General features: G+C 43.2%; 1 protein-coding gene across 3 annotated transcripts; it reads left to right on the forward strand.

Moving 5' to 3' along the window:
- The first annotated feature begins 1859 nt into the window (after positions 1–1859).
- Positions 1860–23321, forward strand: LAMP3 (lysosomal associated membrane protein 3). 3 transcript variants are annotated; one of them, XM_061452395.1, is made up of 6 exons: positions 1860–2392; positions 6366–7150; positions 8471–8593; positions 14601–14658; positions 16673–16840; positions 17658–17958. In XM_061452395.1, exons 1-6 carry the CDS (start codon positions 2347–2349, stop codon positions 17765–17767), a joined length of 1290 nt encoding a protein of 429 aa, XP_061308379.1. In that variant the 5' UTR covers positions 1860–2346; the 3' UTR covers positions 17768–17958. The 3 variants fall into 3 exon arrangements, with proteins under 3 accessions (XP_061308379.1, XP_061308380.1, XP_061308378.1); XM_061452396.1 differs by having other exon boundaries at positions 1863–2392; positions 17625–17757; XM_061452394.1 differs by lacking the exon at positions 17658–17958 and adding an exon at positions 20549–23321 and having other exon boundaries at positions 1870–2392.
- Positions 23322–25313: the final 1992 nt, after the last annotated feature.

The following is a 25313-nucleotide window of genomic DNA, read 5'->3' on the forward strand; positions in this document are numbered from 1 at the left end:
TATGTATATGATTAGAAATATATAAGAATAATAATAATAAAAAGAGCCAAATTGTGTATTTCTTCTTGCAGATGGAGCTGAAATAGCTGCTAAGATTTCTTCTCCCCAGCTAAGTGGTTTTTTTTCTTACATCTTTTCATGGTGTTGATAATGATGTATTTGTATATTGTGACTGATGAGATAATCAGACAGGGAAAGAGCACAGAATTACCTGTTCTTTTTTCCCAGTCAAAACAGAATGTATGAATTTATTACAAGAAAAAAAATGTGCAAATGAACTTCCTGTAACCAGGCCATTCTGACCTGTGTAGAACCCCACTTTGTTTGAAATTTATAAAAATTATAACTAGTACAAAACGTTGTGGTTGGTGTCTCTATCTGAAGTAAAGTCACATGAGCTTGCTTTCTACTCAGAATAAATGAGTGTCAATAAAGGCACATCATCATGGCTGAAAAAATCCACACATCTGTCCAGTATAGCTTTCTTTGTCCAACACACATGTCACAAAAGGCACAGTGTTTTTTTCCTGTTACCCATGTCCCTTAGTCATGTTCCTGAATCCCTGAGACTATTAGGAGAATGCAAAGGCTCACACAGTTCAGTGCTGCACATGCTAATGCTGCAGCCAGAAGGCAAGGAAGTTGTAGGATAACTTATAAGATCTCTGCATACCTTTGGCTACCAGCGTTTTATTAGGCTAGTTGACCCAAATGCATGTTATGGATCATGTAGAAGGCAAGCAGGTAAAAATGGGAATGTAAAAACATAATGCAAATAGAGAAAAATACATTGGAACTAATGTCATTCAATACCCAGATTTCTGGGAGCAAACTTCAGTTCACTTGAGTTTTCAAGTCATTGGCTGTATCATGTTACTGCAGTGCAATATTGGTATGAGAAAATGAAGACTTAGGACCACACCAGATCCCATGTGTGGGTCTTGCTCCGTTCCTGTCGTGGTTTAAGCCCAGCCAAGCAGCCTCTCTCTCACTCTCCCGCCTTCCTCCTCCCACTCCCGGTGGGATAGGAAGGAGAATCGAAAGAATGTAACTCCCACGGGTTAAGAACAGTCCAGTAACTAAGGTATAACACAAATCACTGCTGCCACCACCAATAACAACAAATAAAAAGGGAAGAGAACACAACTGCTCAACACCCACTGACCGATACCCAGCCCAACCGAGCAGTGATCAACCCTTCCGGGTAACTGCCCTCAGTTCTACATCCTGGGCATGACGTGCTGTGGTATGGAATACCTCTTTGGCTAGTTTGGGTCAGGTGTCCCGTCTCTGCTTCCTCCCGGCTTCCCCTCCTCCCTGGCAGAGCATGAGATTCAGAAAGTCTCTGGTCAGACTAAACAAGCAACAGACTAAGCAACAACTAAAAATATCGGTGTTATCAGCGCTGTTCCCAGGCTGAAAATCAAACACACAGCACTGCACCAGCTACTAAGAAGAAGAAAAAATGACTGCTACTGCTGAACCCAGGGGAGTTCCCCACACCAAGCAGTCCCCATGGCAAAGACGGGGGCTGGAAATCCAGCCACACACATGAGTGGGGGTAACATTCTCCGGCTGCAGATCTCTGGTGCACAGCCACACGTGCTGGGACCTGCCTGTTCAGCGCCTGTCCCAGCTTGGCATGGTTTCCAGGGGGCACTTCATGGGTCATAGGTGGGGCATTGCTATTTGCCAAGGAGTGTGTTTGGATGCAAGACTAATGGTGAGTCACCACAGCTGATCCACCTTCTACAAGCTTAGCTCCTGGAGCAGGGCTGAACCAGACAGCAAAGGCTGCTGACAGTCCCTAGATGGGCAAAGCGCGTTTGGGGCTTTGCTCAGCCTTGTCTTGCTTTTAGCAGGTGCTCTGTGGAGTTGGCTCAGGATCACACCTCTCCCTTCTGTGCCTTAGTATAGAAGAACGAATTTGGCCCTAAGGAAAGTACATTTTAAAAAGAACACAGGAAAAGCACTGATTTACAGGTTGTATCCTTCCACTGGGGCACAGCTGCAGTCTGCACCTGGTTATGAAACCGGAGAGAGGTGCGTGAAGCTGTATGTGGCTTGCAGAATGCCCCAGCTCTCAGCTGGAGAGTGAGAGCCTGTTCTCCCCGCAGTTAGCCCAGCAGTCCCTTCTGTTTTCACTTCCTGTACTAACCATAATTCATTTTCTTCTGCAGTAGTTTACAGATGAGAGGCACGGTCTCCCCCTCTCTCCCCACCTCCTTTCCAGCCATGTGACTGAGCACTCCCTGCACCAAGTGAAACTTTCCAGCCCCCAGGAAACCTTGATCTCCTTTCCATTTGCTCCACAGCAAGAAGCAGCGTCTCTCAAACCTGCTGGCCATGGGGAGGAGCAAATGGCAATTCATCTTGCTAGCCTTCACCTGTGGTGAGTAATATCCTCCACCATTTCTATGAGGAAAATGAGGTAGACCATGCTGGCTTTGTTTCCTTGCAGTCAGGACAGCACCTAACAGACTGAAAAATTTAAATAGTTTTGTTGCTAGCACTAAGGGCTTTTAGTAAAGTCCCACTGCTAAGAAATAAGTAGAAATAGATTTCACTGCAGCTGATATAGTTGATCTGATATTTTCCTGTGAATTTTCCCTTGCAGTCTGTGGTGATGAACTCTGACCGTGTGATGGAGTGAGTTCAAAATAGTATTAGAAGCAGACTTTTTTGGGCTTGCTTTTCTTAATTAAAAATTATTTCCAGACCAGCAGAACTGACAAGCAGAATAAGAACTAAGGAAGCGCTGCTTGAGTAATTTGACTGCATTGCAAGATGGAGAGCATGATCAGGAAAGCAAGAGTGAGGTAGAGGCTTGGAAAAGGCAGGCTGGGGCTTATTTCAGTGACAAACCACATCACAGTCACCCTCCAATCCTTAGTGCTGCTCTGTGAATCTGTGGAGCCAGCCTGACGAAGGATGTGACCCAGCATGTGAAGTCATCCCTCAGCACCCGCAGCAGTACAAGATCTGCCAGATTGAGAAAGAGTTTGACTTAATCTGTGTAATGGCTAAAGGTTTGAGCTCACTGGTGGGGCACTGGATTTCTGCAGTGGGCTTTGCCATTGGCACACAGGGATCAAACAAGTAACAACTTCTGTCCCCCTCCCAGTGAAGTGAACAGGGAAAAAGCTCAGGGGCTCAACCATAAGCATCTCACACTGTTATCTGCTCTGCTTTCCTGCAACCACTTCATAGACAGAGTCTGTTGAAGTAGCTTCCAAACATATACATGAAAGGAGAGCAAGAATCAGACTGAGGAAGTAACACTAATAACTTAGTGTCAACAAGGACCTTTTTGACCAGAAAGGGCAGAAAGAGTTTGTTTCCTCAGCTCCTTATCCATTTTTGATCATTCCTTATAAAGGTTTATTAATGCCACAAAGTCAAGTCTTTCTGTGCAGGTAGGGAATTACACATAGTCAGAGTTTAAAGGATAAAGGTCTAATGGGTTGGATGCTTAAGAAATGGCTCCCATGTTAAAGGGAAACTGTGACAGTACTGAAACCTCTCAGGAAATCTTGGGGCTTTTTCAGTTCCTCAGGGACTCAGATCAAAGCAGATTGTGCTGGTGAGAGTGTTTTCAGTGATTGTAGGAGCTGGGTCAGGTTTTTGTGTCCACACAAAACCAGCCAGCTAAACACGGGCATTTCTTCTGGGCAGCATAAAGCGGAACAAACCCGCTGGGTGGCTGAGCAGTATGAGTGTGCGGTTAAAGAAGAAGGGGAAAAAGTCCTCAGTGAGTTTTTTTCATCCGCTCCGTTACAGGACAGCAGGTTGAGAAATGTCACAGCCAGATCATGGCATTGAGTGCTCCACTTTTCCATTGAATGCCTGGGAGCAGGGCACCGTTATTCTTTTGCTGGCATTGACTAAAATTTTTCACCAGAGCACAAAAATGAGGGCTCCAGGCACAGACTGGAAACAGTGAATCTCCGATCCTTTTCTGAGGGGCTTATTCTGGAGCATCACATGCAAAGAGACTTGCTGGGCAGAAACACAGCCCTCGGCATTTGTAGCTTACAACTTTGAAGCCAAGGTGTGATGAGGAGGTTGCAGCTTGCTCCAGGAAGACACACCCCAGGGAGCATGCATCCCTTGAGCAAAATGTTTGGTGTATGACGTTTTGAACTGGCTTCATAAAAAAAAAAAAGGCAAACCAAAACCAAACCGGGGAGATTAACTGCATCTGGGATGCAGAGCTGCGAGTATTTGTTGTTCTTTAATGGCAGAGCTGTGAAAGGGGCTGGGTATGAAGAGCTGTTCAGGTGGCTCCTTCTCTGAGATGTTCCAGACTTCCTGAGATGCAATGCTACAATGATGAGGGAGCCATGGTGAAATCTTTCAGACCTTAGCAGGAGGGTAGGAATGGCATCCCATAGGCCCACCTGCCCCTTCACTCAGCAGAGCTACTCAACTACCTCCAACAGCTACCCAGGAAGAGCAAAGATCATTAGGTGCAACCAGAGAACAGTCGACAATTCTTACCTATCCCTGGGAGCTCGTGTGGCTGAATGCCTCTTGAGAAGATGACCCAGGCCAACAGGTTTAGCAGTGTGACTGTGCCCTGACAGAAACTTCAAATGCCTGAGAGAGCTGTGGGGGGCTGGAGGAGCTGGCAGGTCGCCTGGTGACCATGAGCTATAGGCCACTCCAAAGACATTTCTGACTTTAGTCCTCAGTGACCCCATCAGGCTGAATGTTTCTGTAATGAAAAATAGTTATGTTGAAATGATCTTTTGGGGAGTATAAAGTTTCATTTAAAAGCTGTGGCTGGCATCCAAATGTCAGTGAAATAATGTTTCTCTCCCTGTCTCTAAGATAAATGTTATCTGGTCAGTAATCAAAACCGATCTGTTGAGTAAAAAGCTAAGAAGTACTGACTATTTAAGACGTGTAAATTTAAAGGTAGTTTATTGTGCAGTCTTACAGGGAAAAAAAAAAGGTGAAAATGGCAACTTCTTTTTTGTTTTTATTGTGGTAACACATTTAGCTGAGGCTACCTATGTCTGGTATACGGCAACTGCTCTGGTTTTCCACCAGCACACAGAGAAAGAGAATTTACCTGCATTTCAGCTCTGCCATAAGGTGTGGTAAAGACTAAAGGAAAGTGAGAAAAAGAACTAAAGTATCATATTAATTATGGCATTTTTAGGTTCCTTCTGATAAAATTTGCAATCAGGGGAATCTGTCCTGTTATTTTTGTGTCTTTTCAACTGTTATCAAGTTGCACTTCTTTGATGATTGATAGCAGCTACACTGGCAGTCAAGTTTGTTACAGCACAGGTCCCTTCTCTCTCAAAAAGAGAGAATTCAGCTCTGTCCTCAAGCTAATTTAGAAAAGCATTTAACTACACCTGAAGCTTCATGCACATCAGCGAATTCATATAAATCAGTGATTTGTGATTTCTTTTAGCTTGACCTTGTCTTTACAGGGTCTTCTTGCATATTTATAATGACAGGCTCAAGCAGAAGAGTTGTGACCTTCATCTACTCTTCAATGTACTTTTGCCAATTTTTCTTCACTTTGTTATTTAGGAGCCAGATACTTTCTTTTCAGCTCTGCAAGGGACATGTTTCTGTAAATGGTATAAGATGGAAGTGTAATTTTGGTGCTGTGACTATTTCCAGATGTGGTCCAAATGCCCCTGGATGCTGGACCCTGAAATGTGTTTCTCACTGCTGAAAGCCCATCACTAAAAAGTTTTTACTTGTTTGGAGCATCCTCTTGGATACCTCCTGGAGGAAGAACTTCGGCTTTCAAGCTGGCCTGGCTACAGCAAAACCATAAATAAATATCTGGACTTTCCTTGTCTCCCAGACCAGTTTCCCAGACCAGTTGTGAATCGCTGTAAGGCCATTACACTGCCTCACTTCCTTCATGCATAAAAAATGTCCCGTTTCCCCATGCTTTGTTGGTAAGTAACCCACCACCATTTCCCCTGTTACACACACTTCATCTGCCTTAGGTCCTAATAATTTGCTTCTATCAAATCTTGCTGTACTACTGCCTTCAAGAGAATTCTTGTGCTGTCTGGGGATTGTGCAAGGTCTGCTTACACCTCTGGCATCTTTTGGCTTCTTCAGCCGTAACAGTAATGCAGGGACCTGGGAGCCAATGTGCTTCACTGCAGTGGGTTTATTCAGAGGTGTGAAGATTGGGAGAGTGGTGAAAAGTTACAGATAGTCCTACAGCACGTCTGCTTTTACTCTCCTATCATGACTGGAGCCAAATGAAGAATTAAATCATATTGGCCATTTGATAGAAAATTCAATGCAATTATGTTGTAGGTATCAGCAGAAACGTCAAACATAAAGGCTTTCAGACTACTGACTTACTTGTTTCTTTGCAGCATTTTCCTCCTGCTTTGCTGAAGTGGCCTTAGGGGTGAAGGTGTCTCCAGAAACAGTATCCTTCCCACATACAGCTACTTCTCAGCCACACCCCCGTCATCATTCGTCATCCCATCAAGGTACCACAGTTCGTTTTAACAGCGCAGGCTCTCTTAAAACAACATCCATGAGCCATAGAACAACTGTGCAATCAACAGACCAGCGCCAGGTAACAACAGCACCAGGCCATCACACGACAGACCAGGCAGCAGCCACCACCACTCAAGTGATCAGCCAGAAATCTCCCATGGTGGTATCCACAATATCAGCAGACAACACAACTGCAGCTGGTCAGACTACAACCCAGGCAATGGAAACGGTTACACTTGTGAAGAATGCAACCACACACCCTGTGTCCTCCACCAAGCAAGACAGAGCATGTGTGAGCGCAGAAATAACAGCAGCAGCCACAAACACAACCATAAAACATACAACACCAAATACACAAATGACAGCTATTGCCATAAATACTACAGCAGCCACCATGCAAACTGTAAAGCCCACCACAGGATCTGGAAATCAAACAACGCTACCTGAAAGTTCAATAGCCCCAGCCATGACAAATGCAACAACCATTCATCCAGGGACTCGAACAGCCATCCCATCTACTATGATGACAACAAGACCCACTCTTGCACCTCAGCCTTCTCCCATCCCCACTGGTATATACACCATTTCCAGTGGGAACAGGACCTGCATCAAAGCAGTCATGGGTTTGCAGCTGATGGCTCAAAATGCACAGAAGGTGAGGTGGAAGCACAAGGCTGAGCTTTGTGATGACTTAATTACAAGGTTTCTTCATTAGCTGGAATTGATTCTTTTCAAAGCAATTTTCAGGAGGTAGCTTGTATGATAAAAATAAGTGGTTTGCTACCAGTCTAAGGCCTTTCTGTGCCACAGCATCTTGGTTGCTGCACTTTGGCTTGTATGATGATATCAGTGGGTCATATGGGTGCTTTCTTCTTTCACTGATGTATGTGCAGTAGCAGTACTGGGGGAGTAGATCAGCCTTCTATTATTTGTGTTTTCTAGAATGGGAGACTAGTTAAAATCTGAGTTGACTTCAGTGAAGGGCTTGACATTGTGAGTTGCAACGAAAGCAAGAAATTATCAGTTCACAGACTTGGATCCGGGGATGGGTTGCCCTGGTACTGACACATGAAGATTTTAGGATCACAGGAACTGCCAGGCTGGACCGGAGCAGGGTGCTGGGCAGCTGGTACCTTCTCTTAGCTGTGGTGAATGGCATGAATAGTCCAGCAAAAGATGTCATAAAACCTGAAAGTGTGATTATGTCAGTCAGACTTTAGTTTTGTAGCCTCCATTAATACAGTATGTGGGGTTACAGGCTCAGGCTCTGAACTTCATATGCCTTGGGCCAAACCCATTACATATTTGGGGTTTGAAAGTTTCTTACATATCTAATATTGGTAAAAGTATTCTTCATCCCTCTTCATGACAGTAGCCAGAAGGAAAGCGTGATTCCCAGCCTCACCAGACCATGGTGAGATACTTATTACAAAAGTAATGTGTGTTTGAGATGAGACTGAAGGAGCCAAACTGTATTCAGGGCTGCAGAGCTTTCCTTTCAAACTACAGTGTGGGTTGATAGGTGCTAGAGATGAACTATGCAGGACATAAGAGGCCAGAGTGATATGAGGAGCAGCACATGTCAAAGGCAATTAAACCCTTATCTGCCACTGTCTTGATCTTTCCTCTGCCTTCAGGCACGATTTCCCACTTCTCCCCCTCTTTAAATTACCACTGGCACTCACCTAATCCTGCTCTGAATTGTATCAGTTCACTGAATGAGCAGAAAACTATTACTTTCTGCTGTCTTACACACTGGAACAGGTTGGTGATGTGTCAGACAAGTACTAGTGCTGGCTCAGGAGCAGGGAACAACCCTGGCAGACAGCAATTAGGCTGCTACCACCACTGGCCTGTTCATTTAGCCCCAGAGCCTGTCTGGGGAAAAAAAAAATGCAGCTATAAGTATCTTTTTCTTATTAATCTTCCCTTCTCCTTTTCATCAGCAGCCCTGCAATGTCTCTTCTCTCCACAGAAGCAGATGGAGTACATGACTGTCATCCCCAATGTGACACAGACATTTGGAAGCTGTGGAATGGTGCAGTCTGAACTGAACATAACTTTCAGTGGAGGGTTTGTAAACTTCACCTTTGTAAAGGTAATTGTTGCATTTAGAGAGACGGAGTGTTTAGGACTGGGAAGGTGGAGTTTAGACTGCCTTTAAACCAGTTTGCACTGTGTGAAAGGCATTTCATCTATCTCTATGCTAGTTTTGACCTGTATATAAGGCACTATTATTCCTGTCCTTCCCAAGAGGCTAGAGTCACAGAACCACAGAGTAATTCAGGTTGGAAAATACTTTTGGAGGCCACTTAGTCCAACCCCCTGCTCAGAGCAGAGCTAACTTCAATGTTAAATCATGTCTCATCTAGTTGAACTTTCAATTTGGAAAGGTTCATATATGCAATGAAGGGTAAGTACAGTGCCTTGCCATTCTCTGATAGAAAGTGCTGTTTGAATTGGAGCAAAACAGAGGGAACAGGTTTGGGACTGTAGTCCCTGCAGATGACTAAGGTACGTGTGCTGGGAACTCTGACTCAAACTATCAAATTGCTCCTCTAAAATGGTGTCTCAAGGACCACTTGAATACAGGTGAGGTTAGTCGTTTGCTTCCCATAAACGCCAAGTATCACATCTGCATAGCCAAAAGCCAACTGTGGTTGTTAAATTGAAAGGGCAGTCTGTGCAGTTGTAAGTGTCAAGGAGCCACAGCCCATCCACAGCTGAAAGGGACTAATTTTGTCTAATTACTCAGTGGAAAATTCCAAACAAGTGAACTACAACAGCAAAATTGTAGATAAGTGCCCTTAAAATGTACCACACCAAGGAGACTTATAAGTACACAGAGAAACTTGGGCAAGAGAGAGGCCGTACTTACATGGCAGGAAAACGAGCTTTGTTTTTGGCATTGTGTCTGTTGATACCATGTTCCCAATGGGACTGCATCATACGTGGCTGAGGCTTTAACATAAGCTACCAAAAGTGCTGTTGCTATTGTGGTAACCACAGGAGAAAATGGCTGAGTGCAGCCATACTCTTGCTTCCTCAGACATTTGCATTGTTTACACATTCTGGGAGGCAGTGTGCAGTACTATTTATCTGAAAGCTAATATGGCTGGGTGGTAATGCCAGCAGAGCTAACAGCAGAAATTAATACTATGTATAAAGTTATTAATGGGCAGGGAGGAATACAGTGTGGTTTGGATCCCATCAAACTCTGAATGAACGTTACATGCATTACTCTCGCAATCCCTTTCTCCCTCCCAGTTGCCCTTAAATAACAGGTACGAGGTCTTGGAACTACAGGGCCAGGTAAATGGAGATGAAGGGGTAGATCTATCTAGTGAGTCACCTAGGGCTTGTCACTCACCCCCATGCCTTAGAACTTCCTCAACCAAGAAGAAGAGTAATTGTGGTGGGTGACTCCCTTCTGAGGGGAGCAGAAGGGCCCATTTGTCGACCAGATCCATCCCACAGGGAAGTCTGCTGCCTACCTGGGGCTCAGATTGGAGATGTTAAAAGGAAGCTCTGATCTGGTGCAGCCCTCTGACTACTATCCGCTGCTGGTTTTTCAGGTTGGCAGTGATGAAATTATTACAAGGAGGGCAAGGGTGATGAAGAGAGACTTCAGGGCCCTGGGACAGCTGGTTAGAGGGTCTGGAGTGCAGGTGGTGTTTGCCTCCATACCTGTTACAAGCAAGGGTGAAGAGATAAATAGGAAGAGCCTGCAGATTAATGTATGGCTGCGTGACTGGTGCCAAAGGCAGGGTTTTGGGTTTTTCAATCATGGGCTGCTATATGAGACACCTGGTTTGCTGGTGGCAGGTGGGATACACCGGTCCCAGAGGGGGAGAAGGTTTTTGAGGCAGGAGTTAGCAGGGCTCATTGACAGGGCTTTAAACTAGGTAGGAAGGGGGAAGGAGAGATAACTGGGCCTGTTAGGGACAAGCCCAAGAGAAACATGCTAGGGCTTGAAGGATGGCGGACTAGGGAGGACTCTCAATCTATTGTTTCATTTGAGGGAAAGGATAGTTGTTTAGATCCTGCTCCTCAGGGGAAAAAGGGTACCAGGGCAAGAGTTAGCAGAGCTCACTCACAGAGCTCTAGGTTAGATTCAAAGTGCAAGGGGGTTGTAGCTGGGTTTGAACCAGTGGGGCATTGTTCTAGTATTAATGAAGACCAGAAGGCCTCCTGCCTCCCAAGGGTGCCAGTAGCGTGCTCAGCTCGCTCCCTGAAATGCCTCTACACCAATGCACGCAGCATGGGGATTAAACAGGAGGAGTTAGAAGTCCGTGTGCGGTCTAAAGGTTATGATCTGGTGGCAATCACAGAGACATGGTGGGACAGCTCACATGACTGGAATGTGGTCATGGATGACTGTGTCCTTTTTAGGAAAGATAGGTCAGCAAACCGAGGTGGTGGAGTTGCTCTTTATGTGAGAGAGAGAGAGAGACTAGAATGTATTGAGTTCTGTCCAGGGGCAGATGAGGAGCAAGTGGGAAGTCTGTGAGTACGAATTAAGGGACAGGCTGGTACGGGTGATACAGCTGTGGGGGTCTATTGTAGACCTGCTGATCAGGACAGAGGAGCTGATGAGGCTTTCTACAGGCAATTGAAAGCAGCCTCACGACTACATGCCTTGGTCCTCATGGGGGATTTTAACTACCCCGATATTTGCTGGAAGACTTGCACAGCCAATCATTCACAGTCTAGGAGGTTCCTCCAGTGCATTGATGATAACTTCTTAATGCAAATGGTGGACAAACCAACTAGGAGAGGAGCGCTGCTAGATCTAGTACTCACCAACAGAGGGTCTGGTTGAAGCGGTGATGGTCAATGGCAGCCTTGGCTGCAGTGACCATGAGATGGTGGAGTTTAGGATCCCGTGTGGGAGGAATAGAATACCTAGCAAGGCCACAATTCTGCATTTCCGAAGGGCCAACTTTGGCCTCTTCAATGAATTGCTAAGGGAAGTCTTGCGGGAAAGGGTACTAGGTGGTAAAGGGGCTCAAGATAGTTGGTCAGCATTCAAGGACCACTTCTTCCAAGCTCAGGATCAGAGTATCCCAATGGGTAGGAAGTCAAGTAGGGGAGCCAGGAGAGCAGCATGGTTAAACAAGGAACTGCTGGGCAAACTCATGTGGAAAAAGAGGATCTATGGATTGTGGAAGGAGGGGCTGGCCACTTGGGGGGAATATAGGACAGTTGTTAGAGAATGTAGGGAGGCAATTAGGACAGCTAAGGCCTCTTTGGAACTTAATCTTGCGAGTCGGGTTAAGTACCATAGAAAGGGCTTCTTCAAATACACAGTGGATAAAACTAACACAAGAGGCAATATAGGCCCACTGCTGAACGAGGCGGGTGCCCTGGAGAAGGCAGGTGCTGAATGCCTTCTATGCCTCTGTGTTTACTCCTGCAGACTCTCCCCAGGGGACCCAGATTCCTATAGCTCCAGAAGGAGTCAGGATAAAGGAGGAGTTCACTTTGGTAGATGAGGATTGGGTTAGGGATCAGTTAAGCAATCTGGACATCTATAAATCGATGGGTCCGGATGGAATACACCCGCGGGTGCTGAGGGAGCTGGCGGAGGTCATTGCTGAGCCACTCTCCATCATCTTTGGTAAGCTGTGGGAAACAGGAGAAGTGCCTGAGGGTTGGAGGATGGCAAATTCAGCGAGACCTGGACAGGCTGGAGAGTTGGGCGGGTAGAAACTTGATGAAATTCAACAAAGCCAAGTGTAGAGTCTTGCATCTGGGGATGTACCAGTACAGGTTGGGGGCTGACCTGCTGGACAGTAGTGAAGGGGAAAGGGACCTGGGGGTCCTGGTGGATAGGAGGATGACCATGAGCCAGCAATATGCCCTTGTGGCCAAGAAGGCCAATGGCATCCTAGGGTGCATTAGAAAGGGTGTGCTTAGTAGGTCAAGCGAGGTTCTCCTCCCCCTCTACTCTGCCTTGGTGAGGCCGCGTCTGGAATATTGTGTCCAGTTCTGGGGCCCTCAGTTCAAGAAGGACAGGGAATTGCTTGAAAGAGTCCAGCACAGAGCTACAAAGATGATTAAGGGAGTGGAACATCTCCCTTATGAGGAGAGGCTGAGGGAGCTGGGACTCTTTAGCTTGGAGAAGAGGAGACTGAGGGGTGACCTCATCAATGTTTACAGATATGTAAAGGGTGAGTGTCAGGATGATGGAGCTAGGTTTTTTTCAGTGATGTCCAGTGATAGGACAAGGGGCAATGGGTGTAAACTGGAGCATAGGAGGTTCCATGTGAACATCAGGAAAAGTTTCTTTACCGTGAGAGTGACAGAGCACTGGAACAGGTTGCCCAGGGGGGTTGTGGAGTTTCCTACATTGGAGATATTCAAGGCCCGCCTGGACAAGTTTCTGTGTGATGTACTCTAGGTTACCCTGCTCTTGCAGGGGGGTTGGACTAGATGATCTTTTGAGGTCCCTTCCAACCCTTGGGATTCTGTGATTCTGTGACGCATTAAGGCCATGTTCTGGAGCTCCATAGGGGTTCAGAGCTGTAATTTGGCCATCAGTGCTGATCTGTGTCCTTCAATTAATCAAGCCAAAATGTCAATGTTACAGCCTGGTTCCAAGCCCAAATTAATCACAATTAAGTACAAGCACTTAATTAGTCTTTTCCATAGAAAGTCCAAGAGACAACAGCAAATTGTACCACTCCTGAGTCATTAATGCTTGAGAAGAGAAAAGACTTCAATTAACAATCGTCTTGATTTTAGTTTATGGCAGAGTGTTTTCTAAAAGCTACAAAGGAAAAGTAAGGTGAAAAACCCAGGAGCTGTTTTAAAACAAAGGCTCAGTTCAGACTGTAAGTGTTTGCTTTAAATGTATGCTTCCTGCAACAAGGTGAGCATTTTCTGTGTTACAAGGATCCTTAGAAAAAGTCCGATGATTCAAGTACCCATGAAAGCCCCAGCTTGCAGCAGTGCTAAGGAGAGTGACATGAACCTTTAGGAGATACTTGACCTGTCTTGCCCTGAAAAATGTGGTTGTTGGCACAGAATTAGACAATCCGCCCTTCACTTAAAGATAAGCCTCAAGAGAAGAGCAGGGCTTGCCTCAAACTTCTTTGAAAGTCAAGTTAATATGAAATCATTTTGCTGCTGGTTTTTATGTGTTTGGCCTCCACAGCCTCCCTAACTGCTTTGAACCAGGAGTGCTCCCATGGTGGCACTTCTGATTTTCATAGGTGAAAGAGGAGCTGGATCAGGCCACAGGGCTGGGGTGTTGGTGCAGGGTAGCAGGAGGTGGGAGGCTGGCTCAGTACTCACCGCTGCAGCTGCCTTTTGCAAAGAACTTGAAAAAAGGAAGTTTTGTAACCAGCCCACAAGACGTGAAGTAGGAGCAGGTGTTTTCCCTAAGCCAAGTTACTAACTGTGGCCAAACAGAACTTAGAGCTGCCACCAAAAAAGGGGTAATATTTAACCTCACCTTTTTATTCCTTTAAGTAGGAGTATTACTGAGAACACAGAAGCTCTTTTGCTTTCTGCAGTTTGCTCATGCAAAGGGCATCTATGCATAAAGTGCTCTGCAGCACTGGGAGTCCCAAGTCCTTCTGAAGGTGCAGGCTTAAATCCTGCAAGCAGTCAGACTGCAGGTCAGCATGGATTCATTCAGTGCAGGATCGCTCAGGAGAGCACTGTAGTGACTCTCAGTAAAGCAGAACAGGCGAATAAAAATAAAATGTCCTTATAACATGCCTGTTAATTTGTGCAATGTATACTATTTGTTTAACTCCCTCTTACTTTTGGTTGCCACAAGCATCACACAAATGTCTAGCTTTAGTAGTCTGTGTAAACTACACCTGTATGGTTCAGTTTCACTGAACTGAGCAGAGGTGGTGATGTAGCTGAAGTGGATGCATGACACCAGCTTCTTAGCTTTTAGATGGAGTTACCTGGAAACAAAAAAACAATACATCCAGGCATGTTGGGTTTTGGGTCCTAAAGGTGGAGCTTAAAAATGTGTTTCTTTGGGAAACACTTTGTGACCATTTTGGTGTGGTGAACTGCATTTTTTTTTTTTCCCCCACAAATATGCGGACGTATTGTGAATAAAGATACACCTTCTTTTGCAGCAAGCTCCAAGCTACTATGTCAGTAAAATTGAGACCAGGTTACAGTCATCTTCTGAAGGTTAGTGATTTTTGCATTGTCTTAATTTCATATTAAACTCTTCTGGGTGTGAGATAGGCTTTTATATCTTTAAGACACTGGATTTTTGCAAATTACGTTTTTTATCAGGCTTTCAACATGTCATTCATCTAAATCTTATGGTATGAAAATGCAAGAGAAGGAACTAGGATGCAGTGTTATCAGAATTGTTCAATTTTCCTTTTGTCCTCAAAACTGTCCCTGCCCCACCTCTCTCTGAATAGAGATTACTTGAAACCTAAATTTAATATATAAAACAGCCCTCAAAACCACAAAAATGCTGTGACTCCAGTTTGGCTGGATGCATCTTTCCAATCTAATAAGCGTACTAAATGAATACAGTATCTGGATAACAGAAATGCAGAGCTGGATCCAGATTTCAAATACACCAGTATCAAGAGGAGGCTTGTCTTGATTTTGTAGAAATGAGAACTGGACCCAGGGTGAGATTCTTCATCCTGAAGTCTTAGACCTTGTCTGTGCTCTTCTCTTTCTTTCTTTTTTCTGATACAACCCTGCTTCTCATCATTTGAACAGTCAGGAGCTGCTCCAGATGTGACATACCAAGAACTGCTAAAAGAACATTGTTTAGGTCAGAGAGAAAAATTCTAAGCCATCACTTCAGATTTTATCTGACATTAATTTTGCACAAGTTCTTCCAAATATTTCAAATCTGTGACAGGTTAACGACTATGTTATGTCACTTCTCCATTTGTTACTCATAAGTATTTGGATTGACTTTTGTCCCTGAAAGAAAAAAAGCAAATCAGGAGCTTGAGCAGGTGTGTCCTAATAGCACTGAGCTTTTGGAAGCTCAGTGCCTAGTTTTCTTCTCACTGATGAGTATTTCTATTAACTCAAGTGGAGCCTATTCTAATCTACAGCAATTAAAGTAAAAGCAAAGCTGATCCAGATGACATGTCTCCTAGGGATGTTCTCAGTCTAAATGATCAGTTTTCCTGTGCATCGCTAAGTGCAAACTGCAGCAAATACAAACTAATCCACTTAATCATAAGTTTTAAAATCTTCAAATATACTTTGAGTCCTCCCAGTGGTGCTGGCAAGAACCACTGCTATCCCTGCCTGCTTGTTACTGCCTCTCTGCCAGATGCTGCCATTTCACAGACCACCAGCAGTCCTTTTAGAATCATAGAATAGTTAGGGTTGGAAAGGACCTTAAGATCATACAGTTCCAACCCCCTGCCATGGGCAGGGACATCTCACACTAAACCATCTCACCCAAGGCTTCGTCCAATCTGGTCTTGAACACCGCCAGCGTTTTGCACTGAGGAAACCCATATCTTTTCAGGGATAAAAATCACTGAACTATCTGTATCAGTACACACTGGTGTACTGATTTTGACTGAAGGGGACCAAGAGTATGCTGCATGCTGTTATGCCAGCAGTTTTGCTTGAGATACAGTGATGCAGAGTTGGTAATGTGGATGATTTTGCTTTAAACTGGTATATCTGCTTATAAAGGAGGATATGCATAAAGGATATGCCTAGGTTAGAGATCTTTTCATGCATTTAATTTGAGTGGTATTTCCATAAAGTACTGTGACATGGGAATACGTTTAAAAACATATTTAATGCATAAAGCAATACAGACTAGGTATTCCCATGCTATACATGATATATATAGAGAGAGATGGTATCTCTGTTTTGTCTGGAAATAGATGTGCTGGAGACCCAAGACAGATGTCTGTTCCTGTGAGAATCCTAACCCCTTCTTGCAGACTCAAGTTGTTAAAATATGATTTGAAGAAGCATCTGGAATTTTAGCCACCTTTTCAGACCCAAGCTCAGCTGAATTGGACTCATTTAAACATGGAAGAAATGTAACTGATACTTTAGGGGGGAAGGGTCCATGCTTTAGTCACATCTGTGACTGCTGCTCTACCAAAGCACCATGGATCCTCCATTTCATCTCAGAAAGATGTGGGTTCCAACAGTTGGTGTGGGTTCTCATTTTATCTGTCTTTATGGCCTCCAGGTATGCTTTACTATGGAGCTATACAAGAGAAGATGTTTACAACAAAGCTGGGGAATTCCTTTAAGTGTGCCAGCAAGCAAACCTTCAATTTGGAGAAGAACTTCCAGCTACTCTTTGTTAATATGCAGCTGCAGGCGTTTGATATTGTTGGTAACCAGTTTGGAAAAGGTAAGGAGGACACCTTTTCCACCCTTCTGGGATTTACATGTCAGCACTCTGGTAGCCTCATAGATATAATCTGCTAGGTTATGACCATACACACATGGTGATCCTGTTAATACCTATAGTGCAATCACAACTTTGTAATAGGTTTTAAATAGTGAAACCTGCCTGATACTGTTTTCTCACCCTTTTCTGAATCATTTTCAACACAGTGCTAGTAACTATGGAAGATGGAAAAGTATCTTCTCCTCCTGCATTAAGTAACTTCTGTTTCACCTTCTCATTCAGCTCTACAACCACAATTTTATTCTTCATGCATTTTCTCCCTGAGTAAGCAGGGGTGTGTTCACTACCATTGCAATGCCCAAACCTTTAATATATACAGATCAGTTCAAGGACACTGTTCTCAATATAGTCAGATTTTATCTGTTTTGCAAGGTTCTTGACACTCATGAAGTCCCACAGCTGCAGCAGCAAAACTGCCAATTCATAAGGAATATTTGTGAATGCAGGATCATACTTTCAGAGCAGCTGTGTCTAGACATGATGAAATGTTCTTCTGAGGAGGAGCATGATTGGCATGCTCACAGTTTCAGAAAGAGTGTAACGCTCATCTCTGCAATTTGTCCCTTCTTGAGCAGCACCACAAAGAGGCAACCATGTAGCTTAGTAAAAGACGAAGACGGACCAGTACTGACTTCCCTAATCTCTGGATTGCTTACACTGGGAGAATGTACTGGGACTCATAACAACTTCTTCCCTACACTCACACCTGGGGTTCTTTCCACAGGGAAATGAGATGTCATCCTTGTTTCTTGTCCAGCGATGCAGCCAGGACCTGACCAGGCTGTGGGTCCAAGGCTGCTGGGTGTACCAGGAAACTCCCATGCCCCACATTATGGATACTCTCACGGTCTACTGCCGTACTTTTAATGAGATGCATGAAAGATCCTACCAAAAGCAGAGAGATGGACTAGACGGGACCCTGTGGTTGCTTTCAAACTGTGCATCTTCTCATTTCTGTGCCTTCCCTTTAGGGCATTTCCATACAAGAATTCAGGTGGACAGACAAGCTCATCAGCTCTCCAGCCCTTCAGATGCACTAATAAAACATTCCCTTCTGACATTTGACTTTCTGCATCATTAAAAAATATTGCCCCTATAGTCTCCTTTTTACTTTAGATCTGACTTTTGGCTCAGTTTGGCTCTGTTTGACTGATTCTTTCTTTTGTTAAGTCACCATTTTGGCTGCCTTTTTTACTCTGAAAGGAATATAATGGGAAACAACATATGGGGCTTTTTGAGACTTTTTTTCCTTTTTTTGCATGCTTTTCTTTAAAAGCCACACTGAGAATACAATTCATGCTCTCATTTTCATCAAGGTCTTTTTCAAGGGATAACAGTGAGCTGAAACAAATCATGAGATCCTGTCTGGTCCCCACATTCCCATGAGTGAGTTCATTTATGGCTTTTGGTAGGGCCTCACCTCTAGCAGGGACAGAGCTTTGAAAGACTCTCTTTTGCTCCTCCTTCCCCATCCCAGGGTCAGGCTAATCTCACCTAATCAGTACCATATACAAAATTAAATTAGTTTTGCTCTTAACCAACAGGCTGAGAAAGCAGCTTCCACCTCTGAAATAATTCTCTAGTGGCCATAAAATGGTTATGAGACTGTTACGTACCTCTGTTGTTTATGCAGATTTGGAAAGACAAAATCCCCAGTAAAGGAATGACTTTTCACTAGCCTCCTCCCTTTACATATCTCAAGACTGCTAGTTTCACTTCTGTTGCTCCTGATTTGCTTATATTTAAAAGGGGAAGAAAAAGACAACACCAGTGATCATCGGTTTTAAGTTCTTTACAATTTTGTACAGACTGCAGCAGTGTTATTTGTTTGAGTCTGGAAAGCTGTAAAAGTGTCCCCTGAACTGCACTTCTGTATGTCAGAAACAGTTCCTAGAGTTCATAGTCCAAGGTTTTGTCAAGGCAAAATGGCCAATTCAAACATCTCCTGCTTTTGCAATTTTTTAAAATACAGATACTTTTCAGCTCACTTCCTTAACAGCAAGTTACATTAACCAGACAAAGCTTTTAAAAAGCAGCATCTAGTAGAATGCTGGTGCTTTTGGCTTTGGGACATTGCATCACGTAAAATTATCAGCTGGATCAAATGGGAAGAGGATCAGATTTTGGGCAGAGCCATGTGGAGGTTCTGGAGCTGTGACGTGATGTCATACACTCAACATGCTCCCTGGGCTAACTGCCCACCATCAGCATAAAGATTCCCACTGGCAAAAAGCCAAGCTAAGTTATGATCTGTGCCAGTATAGTCATCAGAATTAGACAATAACAATAGAGGGTTTTGTCTTAAAGTGTTGTTGAAATCTACTTTGGAATAGTCACAGGGAGTGAAAGAGGCAGAGGGTGTTTGATCTCCCTCATAAACTGGATTAATCTCTATGGTTGCAAACTGGATTCATCGCTATGCTGGGATATACTGTGGGGTTCAGCTGATCAAGCTACCCTGCAAAAGGCATAGTTTTCTACTCAGGTGCCACTCAAAGCATCATGCTAGAGATCTCGGTTTCCCTGGAGCCCAAGGAAGGACCCTTCCTATAGATCAGATGGAAGATGGAGGACTGATCCTGTTCTGGGATAACACATTAGTGATCTTTCCCAGACCTTGATTTCACTCCCAAGGCTACACTTGCTGTATTGTGAATTTGAGACTGATTCTACCATTGTCACTCCATAAATATTCTGTTTATATTGGTGATGCAGATGGTGCAGTCTCTCCATAAGAAAGCTGACAATTTACCCCAGGCTGGAAGTTGATTTTTAAGTAATGAGTTTCCATTTAATTAGAAGATAACTTAAATATTCATTTGGGTAGGGACTGGTTGAGAAAGTCAGTATTTTCCCCCTCTGTAGCTAACAGGTATGTTTAGAGTGAGTATATCTTTGGATGGTTCTTAAAAAATATTATTTGTGTAAAAAAAAATATCATAAACATTCTGTGAAAACTTTTTCTGATATTATCATATGTGCAATAAGATTACAATGGTACTACTAAAGCAACACCCTGGACTAAGTCCAAGGCTCCTGGCATCTCTGGATGTTCTCAGCCACAGTTATCCACAAATATCCTGAATTAAACACAGAGAACAATTAGAATTTGATTTTTCTTAGAAAATACTGACTTAACTAGGATCCTTGCTGCACCAGCGATGTGCTGGGCTCCCTTCTCTGGTCTGACTCTTCTTACTGGGCAGAAGCCGTTAGATGGTAAAAAGGAACAGTTTTTGTCCATGAAGGATATGCCTTGCTCTTTATTTTCAGACTTACACTTTGTAATGGGATGCTCCACATCTGCTGGCAGAAAGAAAGCCTCCTACTCCTACATGTGTATGTACTGGTCTTGGTGGTAAAACAATTACTGCAGACATGAAAGAGCAGAGTCATTCTCCAGTGAAGCATGTAGCTGTTTTGAATGGGGTGAGTGTTGTTTTTTTGAGGCAAGGTTCACTACAGATAAAAGTGTAGTAAGTAAAGCTCAGGAAGGAGAAAGAGGAAAAGAAAAAAGAAACCAAAAAACTAAGGTTTTGAGAAATTCTGCCTTGTATTTGCCAACTTTTTATCTTTTCTGGAATGCAGATGTATAGTCCAGGAGTACATTGCTCTGTAACACATTTCCTGACCTGCTTTTACTTTCAGAAGAAGAATGTTTTCCTGATAAAAACAGCAAAGTGGCTCCCATCGCAGTGGGCCTGAGTATCCTGGGATTGTTAGTCATCGTGTTTGCCACTTTCCTGATTTCCAGAAGAAAGCCACAAAGAGGATATGAACGTATTTGAGGTGCACTTGTGCTTCCAAATGTGCACAGCAAGTAGAGAAGTCACAGGAGTTTTAGCTTCTACCTAGCAATCTCACTACCCTGAAGCCACATTTTTAAGTGATTTTAAGGGATGACACCATGTCTTTAAAGCTAATATTTCTGGAAATGATTTCTTTAAGGTGGGAAGGAGAGAACTCACACCATCTACTTTAGGCTATTCTTATCATCTAATTCAGTTGTAGTTCAGAGGACCAAAGTGAGGATCTTAAATTCTTTATATTATCAACAAAGTAGGCAGTTCATACAATCCAAGTCAGATGCAAAAAAATAGCTTAAAGCAAGCAGTATCACTATTCCCCAGAAAATCCATCAGGTTTGTTAGAGATAGCATTTAGATTTATTAAAATAGATGTCTCCAGTAACACAACCTTCAAGTGACTAAACCAGAGATCCACAGCTACAGACAACTTTGTTGAATAAGAGCTCAGTGAAAGCCTTGTGGGAACACTGTATGCTGAAGTCTCAAGGCAAGCGTGTGACTTCCATTTGCAAGTTCTCACCAGTCTTGTATGTAACAGGGTTACATTTTGAAAGTCCTTGTTTTTCCTATTAAGCCCTTGACAAGGACAGAGCACTAATATGTGATTCTTAGTCTGGAGGCAGTGTTTTTAGGAAAAAAAAAATCTAGTTTGCAATGACTGTGGATGCAAGTAAGAGATTACCCAGCTGAGGTCATACAGGGGCTGCCTGACCAGTATGTGCCTAAATTATCACTTCTCATTGCTTGTCTCAGCACTGCTACAAAAATGTCTGAACTTCTTGTCAATAATTCCTGAGCTGCAGCCTCAGAAAGCACAGCACATTAGAGCAATCTGACAATGGTAAATTTATCCTGAAATGTTCTCCTGCAAACTGCACAATTCAGGAGCTGATTGACAAGCAGCTGAGGTATGCAGCAGAACTGGGCAGGAGTTTGGAGGCAGAAACTGCATCCGTCTTGCCACATCAGGCCAAGTTGCCCTGCTTGTCAATTGGTGTTCAAGGCACAGCCTCCCTTTGCAACATGTTTGCCATACAATGTGGAGAAAACTAACATGAGGGTCTGAAAACACTGTGACACATGGGCTGATGATTTTGCATGATAAATTCAAAGAGCTTAATATTTTGTGGTCTTGTGAGAGCTCATAAATCACCCCCTTTCACCTATTCAAAGATCTGATTCAGTGCCTGCCACTGAACTTTGTAACTCCCTCTACTGAGACAGCAGCACTGTGATCTCTCTTAATCCCGGAAGATACTATGGTCACTGAAAATGCCAGGGATTAAGTGGCCACAATTGCAGTAGATCTGCACAAGGTCCATGAACAAATAGAAATCCACTATGATGTGGTATGATCAAGGCTTCTGTGGGAAATAAAAGCATGCACAAGCCTTGGACAAACTCTGCCCAACGTGAATGCTACTCAGCATCCTTACATCTGAGGAGCTGGATTTTCATATGGAAATAATTTGGAGCTGTTTTAAAGAACACTAATTGATACACTCTGTAGTCTATTTCCTGCTAAGCAAGTGATAAAGGCATCACACTTGCTTTTGCAACCAAGTTCAGCTGATGCTCTTTGCTGTAACAAGGAAAAATCTCCTTGTCACAAAACATTTACAAAGCTAAACGTATGCACAAATGTGCACAAGGACACACATGTGCATGCACCACACAATCTGTTCACTGCAGAACATCAAAATTATAAGAAATCATATCTGAAAATTTGCCAAAAGAGAAAATAATATTAAATAAGAGCACACCTTCCCCTTAGGAGTCAGGGTAATGGCTTAAACTTTACCAGTTAAAGTTTTGCTTGGAAAAGGACTGTGGAATGGCATCCATTAAAAAAAAGACAGACTGAAGTAATCTGAAAAAAAATCCTTGTTGACAGTTGAATCTGGATCTAAACAAAGTAGAAATGCTGGGAACTGTTTAATTTGCACAAATAATGACCCACATCCTGACCAGTTATTAATAGTGGTGGAACCTCACTGGATTTTCACTGGGTTAAACTGATGATGATATCTTGTGAGTTTAATTTCCCTTAAATATTTTTAAAATAGTTTTGAGATTTTACTAGTGTTTAATCATTGAGAGTTTACCTATTTAAATTAAGAAAAAAAAAGAAATCTGTCCATTCCGTCAATTACTAAAAGATGCTGATCTCCTTCAAGCAGGAAACATGGTCATGCTGTTTCATAATTGACAGAATATGTAGCTGTGGAAGTAATTATGTCTCCAGAAATGGTCTCTTTGAGTCTGAACAAACTGATAAGTAAGAAAGATAAAGACAATTTTGAAGCATTTCTGCACAGAACCAGCTGTGAGCAAGGGAGGCAGTTGAATATGATGATGGGGTAAAGTAGAACAAGAAACAGAATACTGAACTTTCAAGCCTTTAATACAGATACAGTGATTTGAACTGTATTCAGCCAAATACTCAACCTTAAATTTGAGTATTTCAATTATTGTTTTGTAAAAGGCTCCAGCACTTTTAATATTGCTCAGTGAACTTTACCTAGCTTATTTTCACTCTTCGTCCTTCATCCCCTGTTAGTGGGCAAGCAGCCCACTGAACTCAGTGGCATGGTTCAGGCCCTGGGCTGAATAAGATCTTAATAAGGTTCTTAATAAGGTTCTTAGGGTTAGTTAGTACTGTTAATCTATTGTTTAGAAAGCAAATTTTTGTACTTGATTAAAACATTCACTTTTTTAAACCAAGAGAATTTATAACATGTCAAGCAGGAAAGGTAAATACATCCAACTTTGTTGATTCTATGAAGAGCTTCCATTTGAAAGCGAGCCTATGTATTCAGTAGTGATGTTACTGTCCCAAACTGCTACATGTGGACATTTTAGCAACAAACACTGCATAAAAAGCTCAGCACCACACATGATCTGACCCTAAGATGTTCTGACTAGAGATCAATAGATATCTTTCCCACTCAAAACTAAATCCTATATCACATGTTCTTTGGGTTGTTAGGTTGCATGATCTATAGAGTTTGTTACTTCTACAGATATGGATATAGCGTTTTCTTGTGATGTTCTGTACTGAAAAATCCCTTTATGTTAATATTCAGTCTTTTAACATATGGTATCAACATGAAGAGCGAAAACTGTTCTTAATGACTGATAATTCTGTGTTTAATCTTGTGATGCCCTCTGGCACTTTTGCCAGTAATGCAAGGTTAATGTTTTTTCCCCCACACTTTTTTCTTTCTATAGTGAATCAAACTTTGGTATTGAGCAATGTTTGGATTCAGGTTTACCTGATTTGTTTTTATGCTTTTTATTGCTATTATTTGTTGGTTTTATGAAGCTGCATACTGTCCTTTCTAGATGAATAACATTCTGGGCTTGCTTTAAACAGCACGGGGGAAGTGCACATGGCATAAACTGATGAAACAGTTGGATACTCCCGTGAAATGCTGCCAACATGCAGCAAAATTAATCCAATGAGGTTAGTGCTTCACAGCGGTAAAGGATCCATTGGAGAATTCTCTACTGCATCAGGAGATCCCAGCCACTAAACTCAGCCTTTCTTTCACCTGCAGGCCAGGCTACATGCCGTCACCTCCTTTACTGACCATAAAACACACAAGTAGCCTGTGTCAGAGGTGTGTCAGCATGCCAGCATAGCACGGAGTGCTGCCTCTCTGAATTTAACATTGAATGAGAATTAGCCCAGCGGCTCCCTGAGTTGCCATGTGCAGCTTTTATAGCTGACTTCTATTTTCTGCCAGAATTTAGGAAGATATTTGGCTGGCACTTTTTTATCTAATGGAGTTGCTCTAAGGTCCTCCTCCCAGTGGGAAGACTATAGGTGTAATTGGTCTTGGTCCTGCTAGACTTTTTTTAAACATCTTGTCTGAGAAAAGATTTTGAGCAAAAATTCCTAAAAAAACACCACACAAAGGAGAGGATCTTCTGATAAACTAGTTGTATACTAAGTGAGCCATAATAGTTACATCATGGGGAGCAGTGGACAGTTTCTTTTGCTTCCTGTTGATATGGATGTAAATGAAAATATTATTTTCTAAGCCTGGCAGATTGCTTCCCTTCCAGGGCTGCTCTTTGCCATAGTCAGACACTTGTTCACAACCTGCTTACTGCTTGGAACAGTGAGTTACCAACCTGCCCTAAAAATCTGCATGCCAAAACCATTCATATAGTCAGCTTGAGCCCATGTACCCAGAGAGTAGAGAGAAGAGCACAGGGAGGAGACAAAGTTGCAGCTGGGTCCCAGAGTGACCAGCAGTGTTGGTCTCAGCACCCCCACCTCACTTCTTCCCCCAACTGCAGGCTGAGATCAACCCATCCCTGAACCAGAATGATGATATGATGTACCCCATTAGGGAAGCTATGCCTAACTCACTGGAAAGCATGTGCTGGTCAGGAAACAGTGGGGCCACACAGATTAGGAGGGGAGCACGTCCATGTAGCATCCTGATCCTTTGATGCAACTCTCACCCCAGACCATTCACTGTGGTCTCTTGCACACCCAAGGTAGACCAAGGGTATCCCATGGGTGTGATGATGTCATACTTAGCCAAATCACCAAGGAGTTTATAAAGCAAGATTTATTTTCTTTCAGTTCT

This window comes from Pezoporus flaviventris, unplaced genomic scaffold, assembly GCF_033815535.1.
Source record: "Pezoporus flaviventris isolate CSIRO_AGI_PZ_B2104156 unplaced genomic scaffold, CSIRO_AGI_Pfla_v1 ptg000013l, whole genome shotgun sequence".
NCBI lineage: Eukaryota > Metazoa > Chordata > Aves > Psittaciformes > Psittacidae > Pezoporus > Pezoporus flaviventris.